The sequence below is a fragment of the Lupinus angustifolius genome, chromosome LG16 (genome assembly GCF_001865875.1).
Source record: "Lupinus angustifolius cultivar Tanjil chromosome LG16, LupAngTanjil_v1.0, whole genome shotgun sequence".
Classification (NCBI taxonomy): domain Eukaryota; kingdom Viridiplantae; phylum Streptophyta; class Magnoliopsida; order Fabales; family Fabaceae; genus Lupinus; species Lupinus angustifolius.
In genome coordinates, this window is record NC_032024.1 from 3,477,865 (window position 1) to 3,502,428 (window position 24,564).

General features: G+C 29.1%; 2 protein-coding genes across 2 annotated transcripts; both read left to right on the forward strand.

Annotated features, from left to right (window-relative positions):
- LOC109329526 lies at window positions 9,273–11,311 on the forward strand. The gene is made up of 2 exons (XM_019563212.1): window positions 9,273–9,905; window positions 10,765–11,311. Exons 1-2 carry the CDS (start codon window positions 9,482–9,484, stop codon window positions 11,274–11,276), a joined length of 936 nt encoding a protein of 311 aa, XP_019418757.1. The 5' UTR covers window positions 9,273–9,481; the 3' UTR covers window positions 11,277–11,311.
- LOC109328874 (rho GTPase-activating protein gacZ-like) lies at window positions 15,773–19,842 on the forward strand. Its single transcript, XM_019562497.1, has 3 exons — window positions 15,773–16,146; window positions 18,769–18,942; window positions 19,288–19,842. Exons 1-3 carry the CDS (start codon window positions 15,832–15,834, stop codon window positions 19,411–19,413), a joined length of 615 nt encoding a protein of 204 aa, XP_019418042.1. The 5' UTR covers window positions 15,773–15,831; the 3' UTR covers window positions 19,414–19,842.

The following is a 24,564-nucleotide window of genomic DNA, read 5'->3' on the forward strand; positions in this document are numbered from 1 at the left end:
ATATTCTGGTAAAAATGCTTTTATATCATAATAAAAATTATGTATCTCATAAATTGATATATAATTGATTTGCAAATCAATTGTTACACAGTACCAAATTTAAAATAAATATGAATGGGCCGGGTTGCCAACCAAGATTAAATACATGTTTTCGATTGAGACTTTTTGAATTTAAGTGAGATACTTTTCAAGTAGTTCATGTAGTATATAAATTAAATTAAAATAAAATAAAATAAAATATAACTACAAATAATTTCAACTTAAATATTCGTATATCATAAATAATAAAAAAGATATTATAAAGATCGACAAAAAAATTCAATTTAAAACATCTTTAAATAATTGAATCAATGTAAATGGTCAAAGATAATAAATTTTTAAAAATTGAATTTCAATTTTAAAGGTGACACGTATCATAATATTATTTTTTCCATTTAAGTAGTGATTTAATGAAACATTATATGATCAATATAAACTATGTAGCCAAAATCTTATAAGTAGCTTGGAATTAACTAAAATTTGTTAAATAACTGAAAATAATATACAATATCCATTTATTAGTTGTTTAGTTATTTATTAATTAATTTATAATTATTAGTCGAAGTGAATAAATATATATACAATTTATCAATTTGTTCGATCATGTATTTTAGTATTTCTTTTCCATAAATTTAAACTAGCCATTTTCTATGCATGTTCATGCATACGATGAATTCATGATATTATGTTTTGTCGACTCAACTTTTGTAAAAACAATCCGATGCAAGATTAATGTAAGCTTTTATCCCCTAGGAGGTGAAGGATTAATATGTACTTTAGTGGGGGGCAATTAATATACTTTATTGAAATTCTCAATGGTAAAAAATGATTGGTAAATTACTGATAGCTATTATGATTTTTGAAAAATCATTTCAACTAATTTTCTTAAAACTAGCTTTCAAACATATAAGCTACATTTTTTTACAAGGTAGAAGCTCCTTTATTTTTTATTGACTAAATTATATCCACACTCTTTGAGTTTTAATAAAATTACATAAATTATATTTTTTGTATCTATATAAATCACCCTTGTTTATGAAGACAAAATATATTAAATTATGAAGACAAATATAAATAGGATAAGATTGAATGACTCTTCTTTATTTTTGGTTGGTTACAAAACATATCAATACTTTTAAAAAGATATTGTTTAAATTATTCTTATATTATTTTGTTACGAACCAAAAATTATTAAGAGAAATTGATTCTTATACCATTTGAAATTATTTATACATTATATCATATTTTATCTAACTTAATTACCCTGATCACATATTTTTTGTTTAAAAAATTATAACTATTACGATTGCACGAGTGTTAACTGTATGTATATAAATTATGTGTAATTTATGTGTGAGCAAAAAACTAAGAGATAATTTATGTAATTTCAATAAAATTCAGGTTTGTGCAATTTACTCTTTTTTATTCTAAGATGACTTAAGTAGTTTATTGATTGAATGAAAATTACAAGTTGTCTGAAAACCTAAAAAAATCATTTTATGTCGTATTTAGTTTGAAGAATAAATTATCTCATATGAGTATATAAGTTATCTCGTCCATTCATTACAATTATGTCATGTGTTTTACTTAACTATTTTCTAAAATAAATACTTTTAAATCCTAAAAAAAAAGGAAATGTGTCATAGTTATAATGATGAGATGGAATAACTTATCTTCTAGTATGAAAATGGATTTTATTCTCTTTAATTTGATATATATTAGATTTTGCGGCTTTGTTCTAAAGTAAAATAAAAACTCAACCTGAAGACCCATTCGGCCCATTAGAAACACTAAGTTGGGTTCTAAATTTTATATGTAGCCGACTTGGCCCAATTACTTCTAAGAGATAAATGTTTTTTAGATTCGTTTCGACTTTTGATTAGGAATAAACACTAAAATTATTAACATATATAAATCATCAAACTAGTCAAAGTAGTAAGATATTGATATAATGATTTAAATACCTTTTACTAACTAAATTGCATACTGGTTAAACAAAATATAATTAATGTACAAAAAAAAAACAAAATATAGTTATAACAATGTTAGGCCAAAGCCTTAAGTTGCTTCTATTTCTAGCATGGAAGTAAAATAATTTGAGTATAATATTTATGTATTGTCAATATAAAAATTTATATATAATCAATAAATCATTCACTATTCATTTGGATTAGTTAAATCAATCTCACACTGACATATAAACAATTATATATTTAGTAACAATTAGATAAAACGATAAAAGTAATAGGCATTATAATAGGTTTGTGTCTTTATGAATCGAATTTTACCTCATAACGACAGCAACATAAAGATAACGCGACAATAAAAGGTATTGTAATGGATTTTAGTTCTATATGAACATTGTCTTTTCTCTCTTATGTTTGTGTTTCATTGTATTGATATATGCATTTTTTTCATTTTTAAGCAAAAAAAACATCATTTTGCAATGCCAATTAGAAAAAAATGTGGATTTACCCGCCCACCCTAGTTAGGAAAAACCTCTATGTTCACATGTTTTCATTAATATGTGTCCCTATTTACTTGTTCTCAAATATATTGGTGTATGAACGATCTAATAGTTGTACCATAATGATTGGGATTCTGATATCATTTATATTTAATTATTATTAACTTTTTAGAAAAGTAATATGAATAAATAGTAGATAATGTATTAACTATCTATAAATTTTTATATTAATAGTGTATAAATATTACACTCAAGTTATTGACCATCACATAAGTATCCTCTATGACAATATGATATTCTAAAAGCCTTAGAGATGAGAGTAGTAATATAACACAATAAAATACGTTTAGTTTGTGTTGTGAGTGATTTATATGACTTTAAGAATTCATCTAGATGTGATGTTGTGATATCACGGTGATGATTAAAATTGATTTTGCAAATTTGATTTCAATTAAAATTTAGTTTGAAGTGAAATGACCAATATTTAAATTTTATCTACTAAATGCAAAAGCTAGAGTGAGTTGTTTATTTCAAATTTACCTTTAAGCCCCAAATCATGAATCTAGCTTCAAAACAGGTCACATGCACATACACTGATTGATACATGTTGAAAAAATCCACATTGTACTCGAATCGAATATGATTAATTAGAACGCATGAAGGTTTTCTCTTCTTCTTGATACAAATTTGATTAAAAAAAATAATGTATAAAATTGTACAAAGTAATGTATAAGGCTTTGATATAAATTTTAAAGTCAGGCACAAAATAATGTGCAATTGCTAATAAATAAAAATTGTTTCTTAATCATTCATGAAACAAAAAAAATTAAAAATCAATCTTAAAAGACTTCAAATAATAATGTTAATATAAAATATATCAACTTGTAAGATATAGTTTACATTTATGGGACGTATGGTACAGTAACCCATAATCATATTCCATGTTCACCCCTAAAAGTCTTAACACCCTGGAATTGGAATTGTTCCTCATTTTGTGATTTCCTTCATTAGTTTAAAAACAGATTTTAAAATACAAAGTGGCTTAAAGCCACGCGTCCTCAAAGTAAAAAAAATCAAAAACCCAAAGTCGAAGTCTAAAGTACATTTATATGGTAAATTTACCAAAGAATGCATGCACTTTAATGAGTTTCATTGAAATTAAAAAAACAAGGAAAATGTAAGAAAGAGAAATGTATGCATTATTATGGTAATAGTTTATATAATGCTAATCTCTCTTATATCATTTATTTTTTATTTTCACTGAACTTTACAAAGCAATATAAATGAATTATGGATGATATATTGACTCATAAATTTTTAGGCTTACAATGCATATATATTACACTTAAATTTAATTTTGTGTAATCCTTTTGTAATGAATGCAGTTTATTTCATATTTTTTATATTACCAAGAATATATCTCACTCTATGGGTAAGAGTTCATCTTTTTGTGATTTGTGGTCATCTCTTCCAATAAATATTGTTCTCAAGATCAAATTCTTAATCTTTTAATCTTTTTTAGGATCTAGCAAAATATTACATAACTTGATCAATATCTTATTGGTCCAGTTTGTTTCCTATTATACATAAATTTGATGTTCAAGTAAATTCTTATTTCATCATTACTTGCATTTAATTTTGCTTGTACATTGAAGATTTTTCTCTACTATTTATTTATCTATTTGTACTCATATTTAACAATTTATTAATTTCATGTAGGTAATTGACAAAATTAATATCTACTTAGAAAAGTAATATAGTAGGAGAATAAATATTATATAAATCAATAAAAATATTATATATTATTACTTAATTGTTTGATAACATAAATAAATATCAACCAACTCAATTGATAAGAGAAGATCCAGTTAAATCTTCAGCAAACTGCTTACAAATGTTAGTTTCACCTGAAACACCATGGAGCCCACACCATATGTGCAGAATTGGAATCCTCTCAAGGACTCTCAGGTATGGAAATATAGGAAGAAGTTTCTTAAAATATTTAATTCTAAAAATACCCCATAGTTTTCTACACCTGTACAAACCCTCATAGTTTTGAGAATTTTATTATATTAACTACCACTACATGATAAATGAGTGTGATATTTTAAACTAAAAATATGATAATGCAATTAAGTTAAACCAAATATGATATATTTTTTAGACAAATCCAAATAATATGCAAATAAATGCATCTTCATTATTTTTTGTTATAAAGTGCACCAACAATTCTAAAGAGATATTGTTTAAATCGTTCTTATACTTTATCATAATGAACCAAAAATAATAAAGATGTATTGACTCATATTATTTGGATTTGTCTCTACAATATACCATGTTTTGGTAACTTAATTGCATTTATCACATTTTTGTTTAAAAGATTACCCTTGTTTTTTGTGTAGGGGTGATTAGTGTATGAAAGTATAAAAATTAGGGGTTTGTATAGGTGTAAAAAAATAACGGGTAGTTTGGATAATTTCGCTAAAGCTCAAGAGTATCAGTATAATTTACTCTTGACTATTAAATATTAATGATATAAATAAATAGTGAATAATAATCTGACTATATTTTTTTTTGACAATGGATACATATTATTGTCAATATCTTTTTCCAAATAATACATTATTTCATATATTTTAATATTTTAACTTTTCCATTTTTTTTTAGATTTTTTATAATTTATTTTTCAATATACTTTTATTTATTACTTACCTTTTTATTCCATAGTTCTCCATTCCCCAAATTCCAACATAAACTGAGAATATTTTAATTAAACTATTCTACATAAACTGATAATTTATTACAATATCTGCATAACCATTAACACCGAAACAAACACTGAAATGTACATAAGGCTAATAAATCTAAGGAGCACAATTCTCTAGTAAACTAATGGGACATGGTCCTCTGTCGGATAAAAGTGCAGAGTTTCTCAATGAACTATCAGTTATGGTACATGAAGATCCTATATCCCTGGAAGCACAAAAGGCTACAAAAGCAAAAAAGTTATTTTTCACCAATTTGTCTACAATGTAGGAACACAACTATGTTTCACACAAGTTGTATGATTCCATATATCATTAGTTTGTGATTGATTAAAAAATATATTTAAATTGAATCTAATAATGAATTATTTTTCTGACTAATTATAACTGATGACACATCTAATAATGCAACTTGTAGGACAGTAAATATGCATACTACTTTGGTAGAGTGTATATTTCAGCATATCCAGTTTTTGAAAGTAAAATGCCAATGTTGGATTCTGCAAATTTAGGTTGTGGTTTGTATTCTATTCCGCTAAAATATCATTTTAGTCTTTTAATTTATTTGTAAGTTTTGATGTGTACATCTAATAAAATAAGGTGTCAATTTAATATTTTATCTTTATATATTTTTATTAATTTCACCATTCTACCCTAACAATATCACTTATACCAAAACATATCAAATTAATTATAATTTTTTCCACCTTCAGGGATAAACAACTAAATTTTCAATGGAAAAACAAAATTTGGTAGTGTATATTTAAGCAGAACCCATTTGAAACAAAAAGTTGGATTCTACAGATTTAGGTGTGTTTATTTCGACTATTTTTTATTTTTTATTTTTAATGAAATAAAAAAGAATGGTGAAAATATATTTATATTGTTGTTTTCATTTCATATTTTAGAAAATATGAATTCCATTTCCATAAATTCTAAAAATGAAAAAAATATTATTTCCAACATGATACTGAAAATTTTAAAATTGTTATCATTTTTGTTACTCCATTACTTCCACATCTTTTTATACTGAAATGGTTATTGTTACTTCCATATCTTTTGATATTTAATTTTTTAGATTATTCCAAAAGTTTTGATTTTTTTTTTATCATCAATATATATTTATTCCAACAAAACCCATATTTATTACTCATCTTTTTCATGTCTATTTCTTTATTTTTTAATTCATTTTTTAATGTGTATTAAATTTGGTTATTTTAATTAAATGATATCAAATTTTTGTGTCTTTTAATAATTTTTAAAATTATGTGCATAACCTTAAACATGAATTGGTGGAATATATTTTTAATTGCAGTCCACCAATATATAAAAATATCAAAATCAATCAATAAATGTCTCACTCATTCACATCATCATACATCTTTGTAATAGAATTTATTCACTTCTCTCTAAACATAACAATTTTTCTTGGCCATTCTTAATGGAAAGCACTTGCAAGTGCATGATGATCTTTATAACCTTCTTCACATCTTTGTGATAGCTAATTATTAAGTCTAACAATTAAAGGTGTTCAATGTATTGTTTACATAAAATCTGTTGAAAAAAACACAATTATAAAATATGAAGATATCCTATAAAATTTGTAGTTTGATTATTTTAGTGATTAGAATTTAGAATTGGATTATTTGCAAGAGTAATTATCCTCATATGTGAAATTTAAAGTGAATAGTTTTAAAAATGAAAATAATAATAACAAACATATTTTAAAGAAATGAAAACGTGGAAATAAAATAGTTTAAAAAAAAATGAAAACATGAATAGAAAACATCTCTTAAAAGCAAACTGACATTTACAATGTTGTTTGTATTCTACTTTGGTCAAAATATCCTAATTTTTTAACCTTATTTTAGATTTTAATGTGGCCCTGTAATAAAACAAAACGTCAATTAACCTTTATATTTCTAATATTTATCAATTTTATCATAACAATGATAGATTTTTATGGCAAATGCAAAATTTGTTGGAGATTTCTTTTCCATCAGAATCTACATTTTCTACCTGAAAACAATAGTTGTATATAATTTGATTTCAATTTAAGTTCTTGAATGATGATGAATATGAGAAGAATGAAGGGGATAGAGGAGTTGGTGTGCAAGGAGGGAAGAAAAATGTAGATAAACAGTTAATACAGAAGAATGAAATTGAATAACATTAGAAACATATAAAATTAAATTGACAGTATATTTTATTAAATATAAGATGAAAGACCAAAATTATTTATTTAGTTTTTACCCTTTAATTTGTTAGTAACAACAAATTCATGCATTCATTATTACTATTATTTTGGTATTACAAATGGTATCTCTTTACCTTTTTAGATAAATAACTAATCACTTTTAGAATTTATGATTGTCCATCCCAACAAATATTACTATCAGGAATCGAACTCTAAAGCTTAGATATCTAATAAGATTTAACATCATTAGATTAATGTCTCGTTGTTATTTGATGGTTGAGAATTCTCTGGTCCCTATTTAATTTATTGCAATTTAATATTTTTCTCCTCTCCCACCTCATTGGTTTCAGAAAAAAGAAAACAGCCCCTTCCTTGTTTTACAATCATTTTTTACTATTATAATGAAAGTTTAAGACGACATTAATTGTATTTTCCCCCGATTATAACTTTACTTTTATTATCATGAAAAGAGAAATATAATAGCAAAATAAAATGCAGAGGACAATTGAAAAGTGCATAATATAAAAACAATAATATTTTTTTTCAAAACAAATAATTTAATGATTTATGTAAAACAACTCAAAACAATATTTAGAAAAAAAAAGTAATTCTAAAAAATAAAAATTATAGTTATAATTCATTGTTGGTAAAAGGTACATGTTTGTTTCTGTTACAAAAGGCCAGTCAAACCTTCAAGTTTTAGGATTTGTTTTTCTATTCAAAAAAATTTGTGTTCTTTTAAGTTTTGAAGGCTTAACAAAAAGATTTTCTACTTTTACTCTAATAAATATTTAAGTAAATTACACCGATACCTCTTGGGTTTTAGCGAAATTACATAAATCACCTCTCACTTTTTTACACTTACATAAACACATAATTTTTATACTTTTATTACACTGACCACCTCTGCATGAGAAATTAATATAATATTTTAAATAAAAATGTGATAAATGCAATTAAGTTAACCAAACATGATATATTGTGGATACAAATCCAAATAATATATGAGTCAATATCTCTTTATTATTTATGGTTCGTTACAATAAAGTATAAGAGCGATTTAAACAATATCTCTTTACGATCGTTGATGCATTTTGTAATAAAAAATAATAAAGATACATTGATTTGTATATTATTTGGACTTATCTTAACAATATATCATGTATTGTTTAACTTAATTGCATTTATCATATTTTTTGTTTAGAAGATTACACTTATTTCTCATGCATTAATATTAGTGTAATGAAAGTATAAAAACAAATGAGGTTATGTAGGTGTAGAAAAATGATGGGTGATTTGTGTAATTTCACTAAAGTTCAGTGGTATCAGTGTAATTTACTCTAAATATTTATATTTTCAATTTTTTAATTCTATAAATTAATTACAAATTAAATCTCAAATTATAATATAAAAGTATTATTAATGTAAAAATTTATATTTTATATCATCTACCATTCATTTTTTAAGAATCAATGATAATTAAATATAAATAATACAACCACAATATATAAAATTTAAATAGTATAAATAGATACATTTTTTTCTTAATAATTAATCCATTTAAATCTTTTACCTAATGTGAAATGTGAGATTAGCTATTTGAATAGCTGCCTAAAACTACTTCAATGATAAAAATACTGAATGAATGTTGTTTTTTCCTTCTAAATTCTTCTATCCACATTCGACAGACCGAACCTGGACGCATTTTAAGGCTTGGTTCATTATATATAGAGTCTAAATTTTAGGCTACATTCATCCGATGCAATTAAAATCTAAAAAACCTCCACCGTTCTCACAAGTCCAACATGTATTCAACATGAACTAGTGTTATAAATATAACTCCATTTCGTTCTCTTCAACCATTCTCACTCCATCTTCCTCTTCTCTCTTTCTTTCATTTCAATCACATATAGTAATTTCAGCATAATATTTTATTAAAGTGAAGGCTAAAGAGAGAAAAAGAAAAAAAAGAAAAAGGGTGCACTTTTCTAAGATATATATATATATATATATATGATGTCAAGGGTTCCGGTGAGGTTTAACAGGGTGGCGGCGGCGTTTGATGCTGACGTGGCACGAGTGAGGTTGTGCGAGAGCAGCGGGAGCGAGCACTCGCCGGAGAGTTCAACGGATTTGTCTGATCTGGTGAAGTCATTCATGGAGAAGAACAATGAAGAAGGAGAAAAGAAGAGTCATCATAATGAGGATCACAAAAAAGGTTGTGATGATGATGATGAAGAGGTTGAGACTGATTCTGAGAAGAAGGAAATGTTGGAGGGTTTATTTGCTGGGAGTGATGACGATGAAGGTGAAAGGAAAGTGAAAGAAAATATAAGAAGAGAGGTTGAAGTTGCATGTGGAATTGTTGGAGACTTTTCAATGCCTGGATTCAAACGTCGATTGATGACTCAGTTGCGGGAAAAGGGTTTTGATGCTGGTAAGTAACATTACACAAACACTATCATGCAATTTTTATCATTTAATTGTATTTGTAATTGAACTTCTATCATTTTTTGAATCTCTATATGTTTCATTATGTCATCTATAGAGGTGAAAGAGAGAATAAAATATAATGTGTAATAAGCATAAATTGTCCATAGTTTTTTTATCTGTCACCGAATTATTATGCAGCTGTGATTTATTTTTTTGCTGCAAGCTTAAATGAACTCTATAATTTGATTCACTCTATTTTGGAAATTTCATGTGCTTGAGTTTAGATATTGTTGTATTTTGTAGATAAAATTAGAATGAATGTGTTAGATATTGAGAGATGTTACCTAAAGTGAACTCAATTCTAGATATATTGAAAAAATAAAGTTGATTTGAAGATGGGTGTCAAGAATAAAATGATTCTGGTTCCTGATATCATGATCTTTTGATTTGATTGATTAGTAGACTATGACTACCACTATGGCTAAGAGTGACCTAGATAGTTTGAGGGGAGGGGGAAAGGGTTATTCCTGATATACATGTTAGGTTCTAATTTGTTTAATGGAACCATATCCCCACAAAACAAAATCAGTGTGACAAATAGGAACCTTATGTGGAATATTCTTTTCCAAAAAGCATATTGAAATTGAATTAGGTGATTTGCGTATGATATTTACAACCTTATCTCTAAGGTGAGTTCTTTTTTAGTGGGTGAAATATGACTTGTTCTTATGAATCATGATTGAGAAACACCATTGGATGAAATATTTACCCCATTATATTCTTGATTAATTATACTATTCATTTAAATCAATTAACCAATTATGAACTTGTATTAATGGAACTTTTATCCCTTCCTTTCACAGGACTTTGCAAATCTAAATGGGAGAAAAATGAAAGAATAACAGCCGGTGACTATGAATACATAGATGTTAATCTTTCAGGAAAACGCTACATAGTTGAAGTTTCCCTTGCTGCAGAGTTCACAATAGCTCGTGCAACAAATCAATATACTTCCTTGCTAGATGTTTTCCCTTTAATATTTGTTGGTAAAGTAGAAGAGCTGAAGAGTGTTGTGAGGGTGATGTGCACTGAAATTAAGGGTTCCATGAAAAGAAAGGACCTGCATATCCCTCCATGGAGGAGAAATGGATACATGCAAGCCAAGTGGTTTAGTTCATACAAGCGAACAACTAATGCTGTTGCAACCAAAACATCACATTTATCTCCTCAGTCTTTGTTTCCAACAAGGTCTATTGGATTCGAAACAAGACCTGTGAAAGCACACTATTGCAGGGATGATTATGTGACTAGTACTACAGGTCTCAGAATTGGACACTTAACAGCTGCATTTACTTCAGATGGCTTTGGGGTATAGTTATACTCATATATATATGATTAATCCCCACATGGTTGGTTCAATTCATGTCATATGAATGGTGAAGGATGAAAAAAAACTGTGATGAAAGATTGTATACCAACTACTAGAAAAATATATCTAGTAATAGATTATGTGTATAGAAGTGCTGTTTTTTGTTAGAGATAATAAGTGATTGTGAAATGCCTTAGCCAAGTGCACAAAACGAGCTTGAGAACAAGCTTCTTAATGTAGTGCACTGGCCTATTTTTGCCTAAATTGTTAGCATATTTATTGTTTATTTGAGACAAAAATTGTTGTAATACTCCTTGTATATAGTAGAGAAATGGTTTCTTGGCAAGGGATTCAATAGCCTTCAAAACTTCCAATTACCAATTTCCTGCATTTAAATCTAGTTTTGCTTTGATAGACTTTATGTCTAACAAAAAAGATCTCTGTTTCTAGCGGGGTCTCATTTCATGTCTCACGCATATTACATATTGACATACAAATAAAAGAAAAAACAAAAAGAAGACAGTCTGATTGATCCGGATAACATCATTGAGAATATGTGATCTCTATACTTATGCCAACCACCAAGTTACTTTGCCAAACTGAGTGGTCCCATGAAGTGACCCATTTTTATAAGCACATGAAGAATAAACTGTGGCATCTAAAGCGAACCTTATCTCTCAATGCACTACCATTTCTGGAGTTTTACTAAAGACAGTGACAGATCTCATTTGAAATAATAATTGTAAATCAGGATAAAGTTGCACCAGATGGCATCTGCAGATAGAGTAACATTTTTCTGTACTAAAAGTCTAAATCATGATTTCTTTATTAAATGGTTCTATTCGATTAATCATTGTTTGAAATAATTGCTGGGATTATCATTATGTTACTCCATTATTAAAAAAACTATAATGTGATAGTCCACCCATATTCTAAATCGCCCCACATATTCTCTAACAAATACCCCTACTACTAAATATAAAAAAGTTTTCAATACAAAAGTAAATATACCCAATACAATGATAGAGGTTCAACATGTGATCTTACTTGAATCACAAAAAAGGAACACGCTGGTTAATGGTCAGCATTGCCATGTTAGTATACAAGATAAGTGATTAATGTTGCATGGTGGAAAAAGTATAAGAACCTAAATTGTTGGAGAAAAGTGAAGGAACAAACTTTACACATACATAAACAGAAGTTGAGGGATAACGTATACATTTTAATTCCATCATTTTATTGTGTTACATGATTCATTGATATATATTTTGTTTCAGGTATTCACATAATCCACAACCTTCTTTATTCTGAGACCCCAATCTTCATAAGGGTTAGACCAAACCATACTCATCCCAAAATTCAAACTTTCAAGAATTGGTAAGCTTCTAGTTTGTTCGCTTCCAACTTCTTAGTTCTTGCTTTTTCTTCTTTTGGTGCTCACTTTATCTATTTTTTGGTAGCGTGGTGCTTTTTGTGGAGGTTGGGGATGGTGGAGCCAACATTGGGTGGTGCAAGACGGTGTCGTAGATTCTAGTTTTGTGTAGCTCGCCGATAGTGCATGACCCATCCAATTTTATGTAAATCGGTCGATTTGAGACGAACCATGTTAGTTCTATTGCATAACTGATCCAATTTCTCAATCAGGCTCGTCAACTAGTTCATGGTTGAATCATCTAGGCAATGAGACTTCGATAATATTGCTCAATAACTTGAAAATTTTAATAAAGAATCAATATTTTCTTCATTTAGTAATAAGAGAATTTGTAAAAGGTTATAATAATAGAAGTTTTTAGTATTATTGAAAGGAAAGGGTCCACTTACTCTAAGAATAATGTGAAAAAATTTATTTTATATTCTAGTCATTCATTATTGGGGAATCTAATGGTTTGAACTAGTGTGTAGATCTAAATCATTGGATTTCTGAATAATGAATGGATATGATGTAGACTAAGTTTTTTTACATTTATTCTTGGAGTAAGGGGATCCCTTCTATTATTCTAATGTATTCAAAGTGTAAGTGGAATCAAGACTAAAAGTGAAATGTTCGATTCCTGACAGTCACGCATTCCGAACAAGGTTAATTCCTTACTCAAAATGGTGAAAAGATACCTCATAGTACCCAAAAAAAGTGTGGATGAGGCTCGTCTAGTGGTGTAACTCGCTAGATCCCCATAATGCCCATAATGGTTAAAATGTCAAATGTTTGATTAATGTGAGTAACATTTGTTAAGAGGGACAATCACACACTCCGAAAATGATTAGTTTTTTTACCTAAAAACTAAAGGATACCCTTGGTAGTACAAAAAAAGTTTGGGTGAGGAGAAAATAATGTGAATTATTTTGTAGTATGTTGGCTAACATGTGGGTTAAAAGACTTCATTGAATTGACCATCATATTTGTATAATAAAACAATTATATCGGTCAAATAACTATATGGGTCAAATTGATACCTTTTCTTTTAAACTTAACTAATCATACATTATGACTTTCATTTAAAATTATAATTTTTTACCAAATATTATTGTGGAAGATTAAACACACAACTATTATGTTTATTTATACCTCTAAAAACATGATATACCACCAAATCACATATTTCTTTTTAAAAAGTGATTTAAATAAATGTATTTATCATATTCTTTATCAGTTTTTAACATTTATTTTAGTATAATATATATGTATATTTAGTTCCACCTGTACGCGAATTAATCAATGAATCACCTAGGCGAAAAGATACAACACCATATCTCAAGAAAGTATAATCGTCATTGTCTCTTCAAAAATGAATGATAAATGATATATTTAATATGTATAAATCTTTACATTAATAATGCATAGATATTTTGCTCTTAAATCATTCTATTATACTAGAAATATTTTATGTAAGGGGAGAATTTATTTTAAAGAGAGTGAGAAGGGTGTTAAGTCATATATGGGTTAGACGATTCGAAAACATATCGAAATTGTATTAGATAATTAATATTTAAATAAAATAAAAATAGGAATTGAATAATCATTGAGTACATATTTAGAAATCCATACACATATTATCAATTTAGAAAATTAAAAAACATTAACTATATTATATCTATCATATTATTCATCATTCATATATATTATTTATAGACATAATATATCATATATTAATAATTAAAATTTTATTTACTGTTGGTACATATTTTATTTTCTCTCTAGAAAGTTATGTAAGTAAACAAGAAAACTATCATCCCAATGATTTTGGATTAATTGAGATCATTTCCATTACTAGAATGTAGTGTAAATATGAGTTTTAAGATTTATAAATATTTAATTTGATTTTTTTATATATTTGTTTCATTAATTCTTTTTTAAAACATATGCCACTATCTCCCAATAGGATTTGGTTTCCATGATTCCATGATAGAATCTCATTACAAAAGATGAAGTAAGTTGACTTAATAATAGTACATACTTTGGACCATCATGATTAGTCACATGATAAGGAGCACCACATAGAAGGAGTAATATCTATAAAAATAATCAAAAAACACTAGAGAGGTAATTGATAGATACATTAATAATGTAAAAAATTATTTATTAGTATATATTTTTCTTTCCATAAAGTTATTGTACATAAACAAGAAAACTATAATTCCAATGATTTTATATTCGAATCATCTCTGGCATTGAAGAGTGTGGTGAACATGGATTGTTTAGGTAATATGTGTCCCTTACTCGACTCTAAATATTAATCAGGTCATTTTTTTAAAACTCAAATCCGACCTAGACCCAAAGCTAACATTATCCTAAATATCAACGGGGCAACCTTTGAACTCAGACATGATCCTAGACCCAATTAAATATAATGCATATCTTTTTGAGATAAAGTCTTCTGAATATTATTTATTATTATGAAAATGTAATTTGACATATGAAATAATATATATATATATATATATTATTATTAATCATGTACATATGACAAAAAAATTAGAATTTTTTTGACATTTTCCACCAAAGAGACATCATTACTATATACATAATTGAATAAATATACGTACAAATATGATAAGTGAGTAACCATGAGAAACGTTCGAGCCAGATCATGTTTGTCTCATTCCCGAACCTAAATATTGTATGGTCACATTTTTAAACTCAAAACCAACCTTACACTCCATGAGACTCAACCCTATTTAGACCCGATCATGATTAGTCAAAGTCGAGTGAGTGAGTAGGGTTAGCTATTGTTCACCCTTAGAGAGTTTACTACTAAACTAGAGATAGTTATGAGTTTTGTAATTTATAAAAAAATTATTTAAAAATATACTAAAATCTACACCATTAATTCTTTCCGAAAGACTAGTAAAAAAGAGACCTCCCTTTCTAGAGAGGGAAAAAACAAGGGTTTTTTGAGGGGAAAGAAAAAAAAGAAACTTGAGTTTCAAACCAAGTCCAGATTTCACAATAGTAAATCATAAATAAAGACTAAGCTTAGTTTTGGTTTATTTTTTCATCCACCGAGGCGCGGATCAGGAAGCCCAGGGAGTTGCCACCAAAGCTAGGAGTGGAGTTCTGATCGGGATGGAGGGAGTTGGTGCCCGACTGGGGCGGTCATCAACACGGTATGGACCGGCCACGGTGTTCACCGGACCGGTGAGAAAGTGGAAGAAGAAATGGGTCCACATACCACCCTCTTCCTCTGCTTCCTCTAATTCCAACAACAATCACTCTTCTTCTAACGGGAATAACGGTTCCCATCTCCAGTTGTACAAGTGGACCCCAATCTCTCAAAGCCAGAATACCACCACCTATGACGGAAATTCCAACTCCAACACCAGCAAGGATGCGCCGGAACCATTGGAGGAGCCACCAAAGAGAAAATTTAAATATATCCCGGTATTTCAATCACAATGCTCTCCTTTTATTTTCCTTGTTTTTAGGTTGTTATATAATTACTGTATTCAATTCATTCATGATTCTGTTTTCATGAGTTTGGCCTAGGGTTTTTCTTTTTAAATTTATCGAAGAGTTGAGTCCAGAGCTTTACAAGATTCTGTACCCACTTCTTAGTTTTAGGAACATTAATATTCAATTTATGTGTTTACATTATATTGAATTTTATATCTTAGATAGTAATTTTGTGACTACTCTCCCCATGGTTAGTTGTAACACTGCCCAGATATGTGTGAAAAGTTACTTCGAGACTAGTTTAATTTCCCATTTTCATGTGCTGCTGCTATATGTTCTGCATATACATATGCAAGAAACATGTATAGGTTAATGCTGGAAAAATGCATTTGGTGTGTGACTGGTTCTGCCTATATCAACCAAACATGCTAATCTTGTGTGCATAAATGATGTCGAATATGTTGTTGTGGTTGCTGATTGGGCATTTTATGGCCAGATAGTTTTGCATTTCTATCAATTCTTAAGTCCATGTTTCAAGTTCATCGATAACAACAACAAAAACCTTTTCCCACCTGATTGCAATTGACAAATGACAATCAGTTGACCAAGGCAGTACATGGTATTTATGATTCTGGCACATTAACCGCATATATTCTGTTTTTATATTGAAGACAGTATAGAAAAGGAAGAGATTAAAATTTTGAGGATGCGTAATGTATAATATCAATTTTTATCTCATTATTCAGTGAAATGCCTTTTTTTGTGTCTATCCAAATGAGAAAGGTATAAGAACACATTACTTTCTGGATGGAAACTCCAAGAAATAATATTGGGGGTAAATTAGCTGATTTATCTTCTTAGTCCTAAATGTCATATTATGAAACTACCCATTCCAGAATTACTGCTTGGCCAAAAGTTCGGAGAAAGTAGAATCAGGGACAAGAAAATAGTTTATGTTTCTATTAGCTCCTTTCTTTTTTAGTATTACCTAGCCCCATGTATTGAAGTTCATTGTTTAAGTAATTTCAATCCACTCTAGTTTGTGTGCACCATGATGGAAATGTGTTAAGTGTTGTGCTAAAAGTGTTGAGTGGTAATAAGAATACCCTTCAAAGGTGATGGCAGTTTTATCCGAGGATAGATTTTGAAAATAACCTATGACAAATGCAACTATGCTACTTGAATGATGACCAAAAGCATAACTCTAGTGCATGAAGTGACACGATACAGTTCAAATATTGGAACTGAAGTTCTATGAAAAAAGAAAACGGAATGAGATCCAAACAGTGTTGGGAAAGACCTGGATTGTTTTGTTAGAAATAGAAAGCAATCATATCTTAGCAAGTTCGCATAGCGAGTTATGGCCCTAGATAGAGTCTAAGGGGAAAGAGAATCCGTTTGGCAGAACTAGTCACCCGTAGGCCATAGCCAAAAGCTTTCAGTCATTTTTAACTGTTTTACTGTTTATATAATATATGTGCAGGGGATCCTGATCTCTAACTCTTGAAATTCTCTATTCTTTATAGGGGAAAGTTAATTCAACTTCCCTATTATGGCAGATACTTCTTAGTTTAATACATCTATGGGATAGCTTATCGCATTTCCTTAGCAGATGATAATATAATTTCATTTCCTGATAAGTGCTTGAAGGATTATTCATAAAACATTCAAGATAAGCTTTTTTTATCTGTTCTAATATTATCAGAATCAGAACAAGCATGGCAGTTTAGTCCTCAAAAAGTTAGCAATACTATTTTGGCCCTCACGCTATGACTTTTGGTCATCGCATGATATCAACTTGGCAAACAATAACTTTTGGATAATTTTGATATAAAAAATGTATTATTTGAGGACCAAATTGATGAAATAATCCTTCAAGGACCAAAATGGGGTTCAATCTACTTTTAATTTTCTTAATGTGTCTTTAGTTTGTTAGATCCAAAGAAAGTGATTTGATAATGCTGTGTCACTACTCACTAGTAGGATTTCAGATTGGAGATAGTGACATACTGGTGTGGTTAGCACAGGTTGGCTGTCACAGAGTTAGCCGTTCTCACTTCTCACTCATTATTAATGAGTCTGTAATGATGCCATGACATTATTTTTTACAAATAGGTGGTGGGTGCTGATCACATACCTAGGCTTAGGCTATGGAATTGGTCTGTGTTGTAGTGTTCTAGACTTGTTATGTTGCCTGGGTACTTTATACTTATGTTGGAGATGGTTTGTGCAACCTTAAATGGTATTTGTCATGTTCCATATAAACACATTCTCTGATCTTAGGCGAAGTTTTGCATTCAGAACAAGAATCACCAGTGGTTTTGCTTTCCAAACCAATAGCATTGTACTTATAAATCATTGTTTAAATTTGTCACGCTGACAGTATTCAACGGTAATAACTATACTGGACAGACTCCAATTTTTCATGCATGGTTTATTCATAGCCATCCCTGTTACACTTGCATAATTGATGAATCATTCCAGTATTCCTGCTTTTGCTTCTGAATTCTGAATAATCTTGATGGCTGATGATAACTTAATACTGATATTCTCTGTTAAATGTTAAGAGGATTGAGAAGACATGGTAATCTGGACTGTTTGATAACGCAGGTTGCCGTACTAGAGGAGCAGCGAAATGAGGCTGCAGAAAATGAGGCTGCTGAGAAGGTTGAAGATGAAGCTAAACCAATTGCTGATGATCCAAGTGCTGCCGAACCAACTCGCAAGAATGAGAATTGGGATGAAAAACCTGACATAAATGATGTCCCGATGGAAGAAAGTGAGGTAAACCTTTGTTTTTTCGTTTGCCTCATGTTTCTCTACATATTCTTCCATATCTCCGAAGTAAATATTGTCTATACAGTAATGACTGTGGCAACAATCTATTGTTGTAGGTCTACATAAATATATGAAATGACACGACACCATTTCTGTGGTTAAGATTAGTTAACGATGATTCTCACCTGTCATGTCGGACTTTGGATACACAAGTTTTATGGTTCAAACAAGCAATATGCAATCTCAAATTTGTCTTGTTTGTTACTAGCTCAATGTAAAGTCCACGTAGTTGCTAGTTAGCTACTTTGATCTAATTTCTCTTTATTATTGACTTTTGGTCTTATATTTCAGTCTCAGGACAAAAATCAGGTAGTACGCCAAGATCTGAATGAAAGCTTGGATTTAAGTTTGGGCTTGACATCACATGATGATGGACATGATTCTGATTCAAAAACTCAAACAAGAGATGAACAATAACCTTTGGTGAACTCCGGTACTCGGGTACTGGAACTTGAACAGAGTCCTCAATTCTTCCGGTAACGAGAACATAAATGCTTCAACATAGACATTTGTCGGATGAAAGAGCATTTTGCAGTTAGCGTGCATGTTCATCTAGTGGTTATTTTAGGTTGTAGTATTAACTGCATATTCTATAGTATGTTTCAATTCTTATTCTGTGTCCATTTTGGGCTGGTCATTATATGCAGTGCAGGAAGAGATAATATACCTTTTCCCAATCATTGGACAGATTTTTTCCTAGAGATTTATTGAGAATTTGAGATGTAATGTAGCACATGTTGGACTTGCAACTTTACAGTTACTGTGTGCATGTAAAATGGATTCTTTAAATGCAAAAATTTATGTTTCCTAATGAAATTGTGTTAGTGTTCCCTCATTAAGAGGAAAGTGATCTATGCCATTTTACTTGGGTTTAGATTTGCTTGGTCTAAAATGTAAAAAACACTAGTTACGAGGCACTATTTGGCAAAGCAAAAAATGCCTATCGGTTGTTTAAAGCCTTAAAGGTTGTTTCATGGGGCGAATATAAGTCAAGTGAATTTACATTGGAAAACTAATGTCCAACATTTCTTGATATATTAAAATATTAATCTTCATGACAAAATTTTCATATATTCTTTTTTAAACAATACTGTAATAGCAAATTGATATTGATTGTACTAATAAGTTATTGACCTAATGATGTAAGACTCCGTTAGATCTCCAAGCTAACTAAAACATCAATGTTTGATTCATGTGAACAACACTTATTAAGAGAGATAGTTATATACTTAAAATTGATTAGTTCATTACTCAAAAGAGTGATAGGATACTCTTGATAATACTAAAAAAAATTGACATGAATCATACTCACCTAAGTGGGAGAATCCTCTAGTAGATGTGTATTGATATTGATGAGTAAAATAATGCAAATGTAGATACAAATGGATGCTGTGCGTGTTCGGCAAACAGTACGATTCCCATTTTTATGATATAATTAATTCGATTCTCATATGTTAATATATATTGATGGGGGAATAAATAAACTTGTAATGAATCACATGAATGTTGGACAATAACCTGATATATTACTATACATTGCACAATTATTATGAGCATTACAACAATATATAGACGTTGGCAATTTATGGTGATAGTGAACAATTTTTCATACAGTCTTATGATGATAGGCAATTATAAGATTGATTTACATTTGATGGCGAAAGTAAAATATGAAAATTACACTTGTATAATTACATGTAAGTCCTTTGTTATTTTTAATAAACTGCCTAATAATTTGGTAGGATTTAATTCCTAATTATGCTTTATGGCAAAAAAGTTTTGGCTTTACATTCATACTATTGTTGATATTGTGATATAGTGTATATATGCCTTTTCAATATTTATAATACAAAAGTTTTTAATATCAATATTGAAAAGCTGTATGTGCATTATATATTAATATCAACAATAGGATATATAATACTGTATATAGTCAAAAACACTTTCTAATTGCCAATGAAGTAGTTTTTATATTCCTTTTTAGCCCTTTAGAGTATCTTTCTATCTTTAGTTTTTATTGATGTGTGTTTTGGTGAATAGAGAAAAGAAGTGGTTGCAATTTATAAATTTGCTCCAGTACAAATTCTTCGGATTGATGTTGCTTGAGGAGAAGCTGTTATGAGTAAGTGGCACTCTATGAAGCACAAATTGCTCGAAGGGCAATACACTAATATTAGTAAATAAAAATTAAATTAATGATATGAAATATATTTATCTTATTCTTCTCAATCAATTTATATTTTGATGTTGATTTCCTTTAATTATTGATGTTGGCTAACATGTATGGATTTGTTCCTATTATTGTAAGTCTAATCATAATGATTTTCTTGTTGATCAATTAATAATTTAACATTATTATGTACACTAATTTAGGCAACATATAAAAAAATTATGAAGAAAAAATGGATGATAAGTAGAAAATAGTATAATTCTTAGGAGTTATTATGTTTTTGTTTCCTAAATTACAATAAGTTAAGTTCTCTTTTGGTTTTTAACTCGATTTTCAAAAAAATCGCAGAAAATAAATATAAAAAGAAAAGAAAAAAAGAAACCCCGAGTTTTATTTGTTATAATAAAATGTTAAATATTAATTGTTAAAATAACACTGGCAATATAAAAAAGAAAAAATAGTGTATGAGTTAATACACTATAATTACATTATTCATAATTCATATTTTAGTATTATTGACTTTATAATTCATATTTGTATATAAATCTTTACACAAATAATGTATAGTTATTATACTCTATACAAAAAATATAGTATCGTCATAATTAGTACAATGGATAGACCTATACACCAAATATCTTTTGTTTTAGATTAAAGATGTGGTGTCAAATATATTTATATGTTTAAAGATTTGTCATCACACTTCCTATATTTTCCTCCACATGCAAGCTGCCACTGTAGCTATACGGCATGCTTTCTGCGTCTTTCTCAGGGGACCAGTTGAGAGCTGGTTAGATCATTATGGATTATTGGATTATAACAATAAACCACCTTGAATTTGAGCTGCATATGTTGAACACACTCTTAAATCTAACAGTTTATAAGAGTTAAATTTAAGAGTTATTTAAGATTTATCATTTTTTTTCTCTTATCATTTATTTCACTTACTGTTAAAAAAGTTGAGTGATTAGTTACTTTGGTTTGGTTATGATAGTTAGTTTTTCTATCCTTTATATAAATGATACAATGTAATTTTGCTTTTCATTCTATTCAATATTCAATGAATAATATTCTCTTTTTCATCTTTCTTGTTTCATCAAGAACATCTCTCTTACCAATGGCTTCTACCATTTTAACATGGTATCAAAGCGAATTAATTATACATAGCGTGTTCTTTATCCTTCAAGGTTTCCGTTCGCAAAGAAAATGCAAAAGATCTAATTTCTCAGTTCCGCTTATGATTCTATCATTCCAAGATTCAACAAAGAATAATCATTCTCATTCTTGGCTTCCAATAATGTATCACATGGAGATGAATCTGCTGTAATTTCATTCTTCTTCTTTGAAGCTTCTTTGAAGATAAGGGAAGTGCCATTCTTTTATGATGCGTTGTGTTAGATTTTCATCTCAATAGGCACATTTCATGCTATCAATACACAACTATAAAATCAAGAAGATGGTATTTTTCATCATTCAACATTGATTTACTTTATTGTTGTTTTCTTGCATCTGGTATTAGAGGAGCTAGAGCTATGGAAAACAAAACCACTAGCTACCTTTTTCATCTTGCTGATCCCATTACAAAGTGCATGAAAAGTTTGTATGTATTATCAGCCTTGCCTTGGCATGGTTTGAAATCTCAAGATATTGAAAGTGTACATCAATTAGATGGCTCCAATAAAAGATCAATTTCTCAAGGAGTACTTCATGTTCACATGCATGGGGTATGGTGATTGTGATTGCAGGGTGGGATGGATATATATAATCATTCCAAATCACATGTTACCTATACCCGTTTGAGAAGATGTGGTTTTCCTTGGTTAGAGAATATAATCAAGATTCTTTGCTTTTCTTGGGCACATTGTTGTTGGAATATCACATGGTGTTAATGTTCTTTGAGGCTTGAGAGTGATGTTGACTTTGGCATCAACAAAGCAAGCCATGTAAGGTGTCTCCAGCATTTGGTGCACAATTGCTTCGTGCTAATGGTCTTGGAACTTCCATTGCTCATTTGGATTTAGAAGTTGTATTGAACAATAATGCAAGCAATGATCGAGTAGATCCAGAAATAGAAGAATGAGAAAATAATAATATGAAATTCATTCCATCATCAATCAATAGTATGGTCCCCAATTATCTTTCTTTTATAATACTCTATTTTCTTTACCCCTCTTTCTCATTAAACACACAACATTGTTAAAGTGTATAATTTTTCTTCTTTGAAGCAACATATTGGGATCAGGATTAAGGTCCATTTTATTTTCTCTCTTTCATCCATTATGGTTGGTTTGGCTGGTTAAGCTTATTTCAAAATAGATGGTTAAGCATTGGATGAAGTTGCTTCTACCTATGGTGGTTAAGCGTCATTGTTGCTTCACATTCAGATTTCAAGACTTGAAGATGAAGATTCACTCACCAGCAGGAGAAAGTATTAGAGTATATCATTGTGTCAACACAATTATTTCAAGCTTAGAATGCTTAATACATTCCAACTTGCAGGGAAATGTTAAAATAGTTGAGTGATTAATTACTTTGGTTAGGATAGTTAGTTTTTCTATCCTTTATATAAATGATTCAATGTAATTTTGATTTTCATTCCATTCAATATTCAATGAATAATATTATCTTTTTCATCCTTCTTGTTTCATCAAGAAGATCTCTCTTACCAATGACTCATACCATTTTAACACTCACCCTTATGGTTCGTTTGATTTAAGAAAATAGATGACTGAGATTGAGTGTAACTAGTATAACTTAACTTGGGTGTAAACGGACGATTCCTCATACAGTATAGTAGACCTTTAAAGAGACTAACAAACTATGTTAGACTTTTAAACACGATAGACCTAGGCTTTGATTTTTTTTAACATACTAATAGATCTGGCCTAAACTCTTATATGTTATATAGGATCGACTTGTTTAAGACAAAATTTAGTCTGATCTAACATATTTCCACCCTATCGGTAGACATTTATGTTACCTTCTTAATCATTTTACTTGCCATCTTTTTCTTTTGGCAAAACGCCAAATTTCTAGCCAATAAATAAGATGGTGGGTCTCCTTGGGATAATGAAGACAGATGAAGTACATGACATATAGCAAGCTTTTGAAATCTTTAACTTCAGAAGTGAATCTTATGGCCATCATGTTGGAGCATCCAATGCCTTTATAATAACAGTGGTGGCGCCACCATTGTCTACTCTCCATCTAAATTAAATAATTTGTAAGAGTCTCTATCGCACTAATAATAGCAATTTATTGTTAGCATTTAAGGAGTAAGAGAGAATTTATAAGAATCTCTATCCGTGAATGAGGATAGAGTGGAATTATCTAAAAAATGAGGATGAGTGCTACAATATATATATATATATATATATATATATATACATATATATATA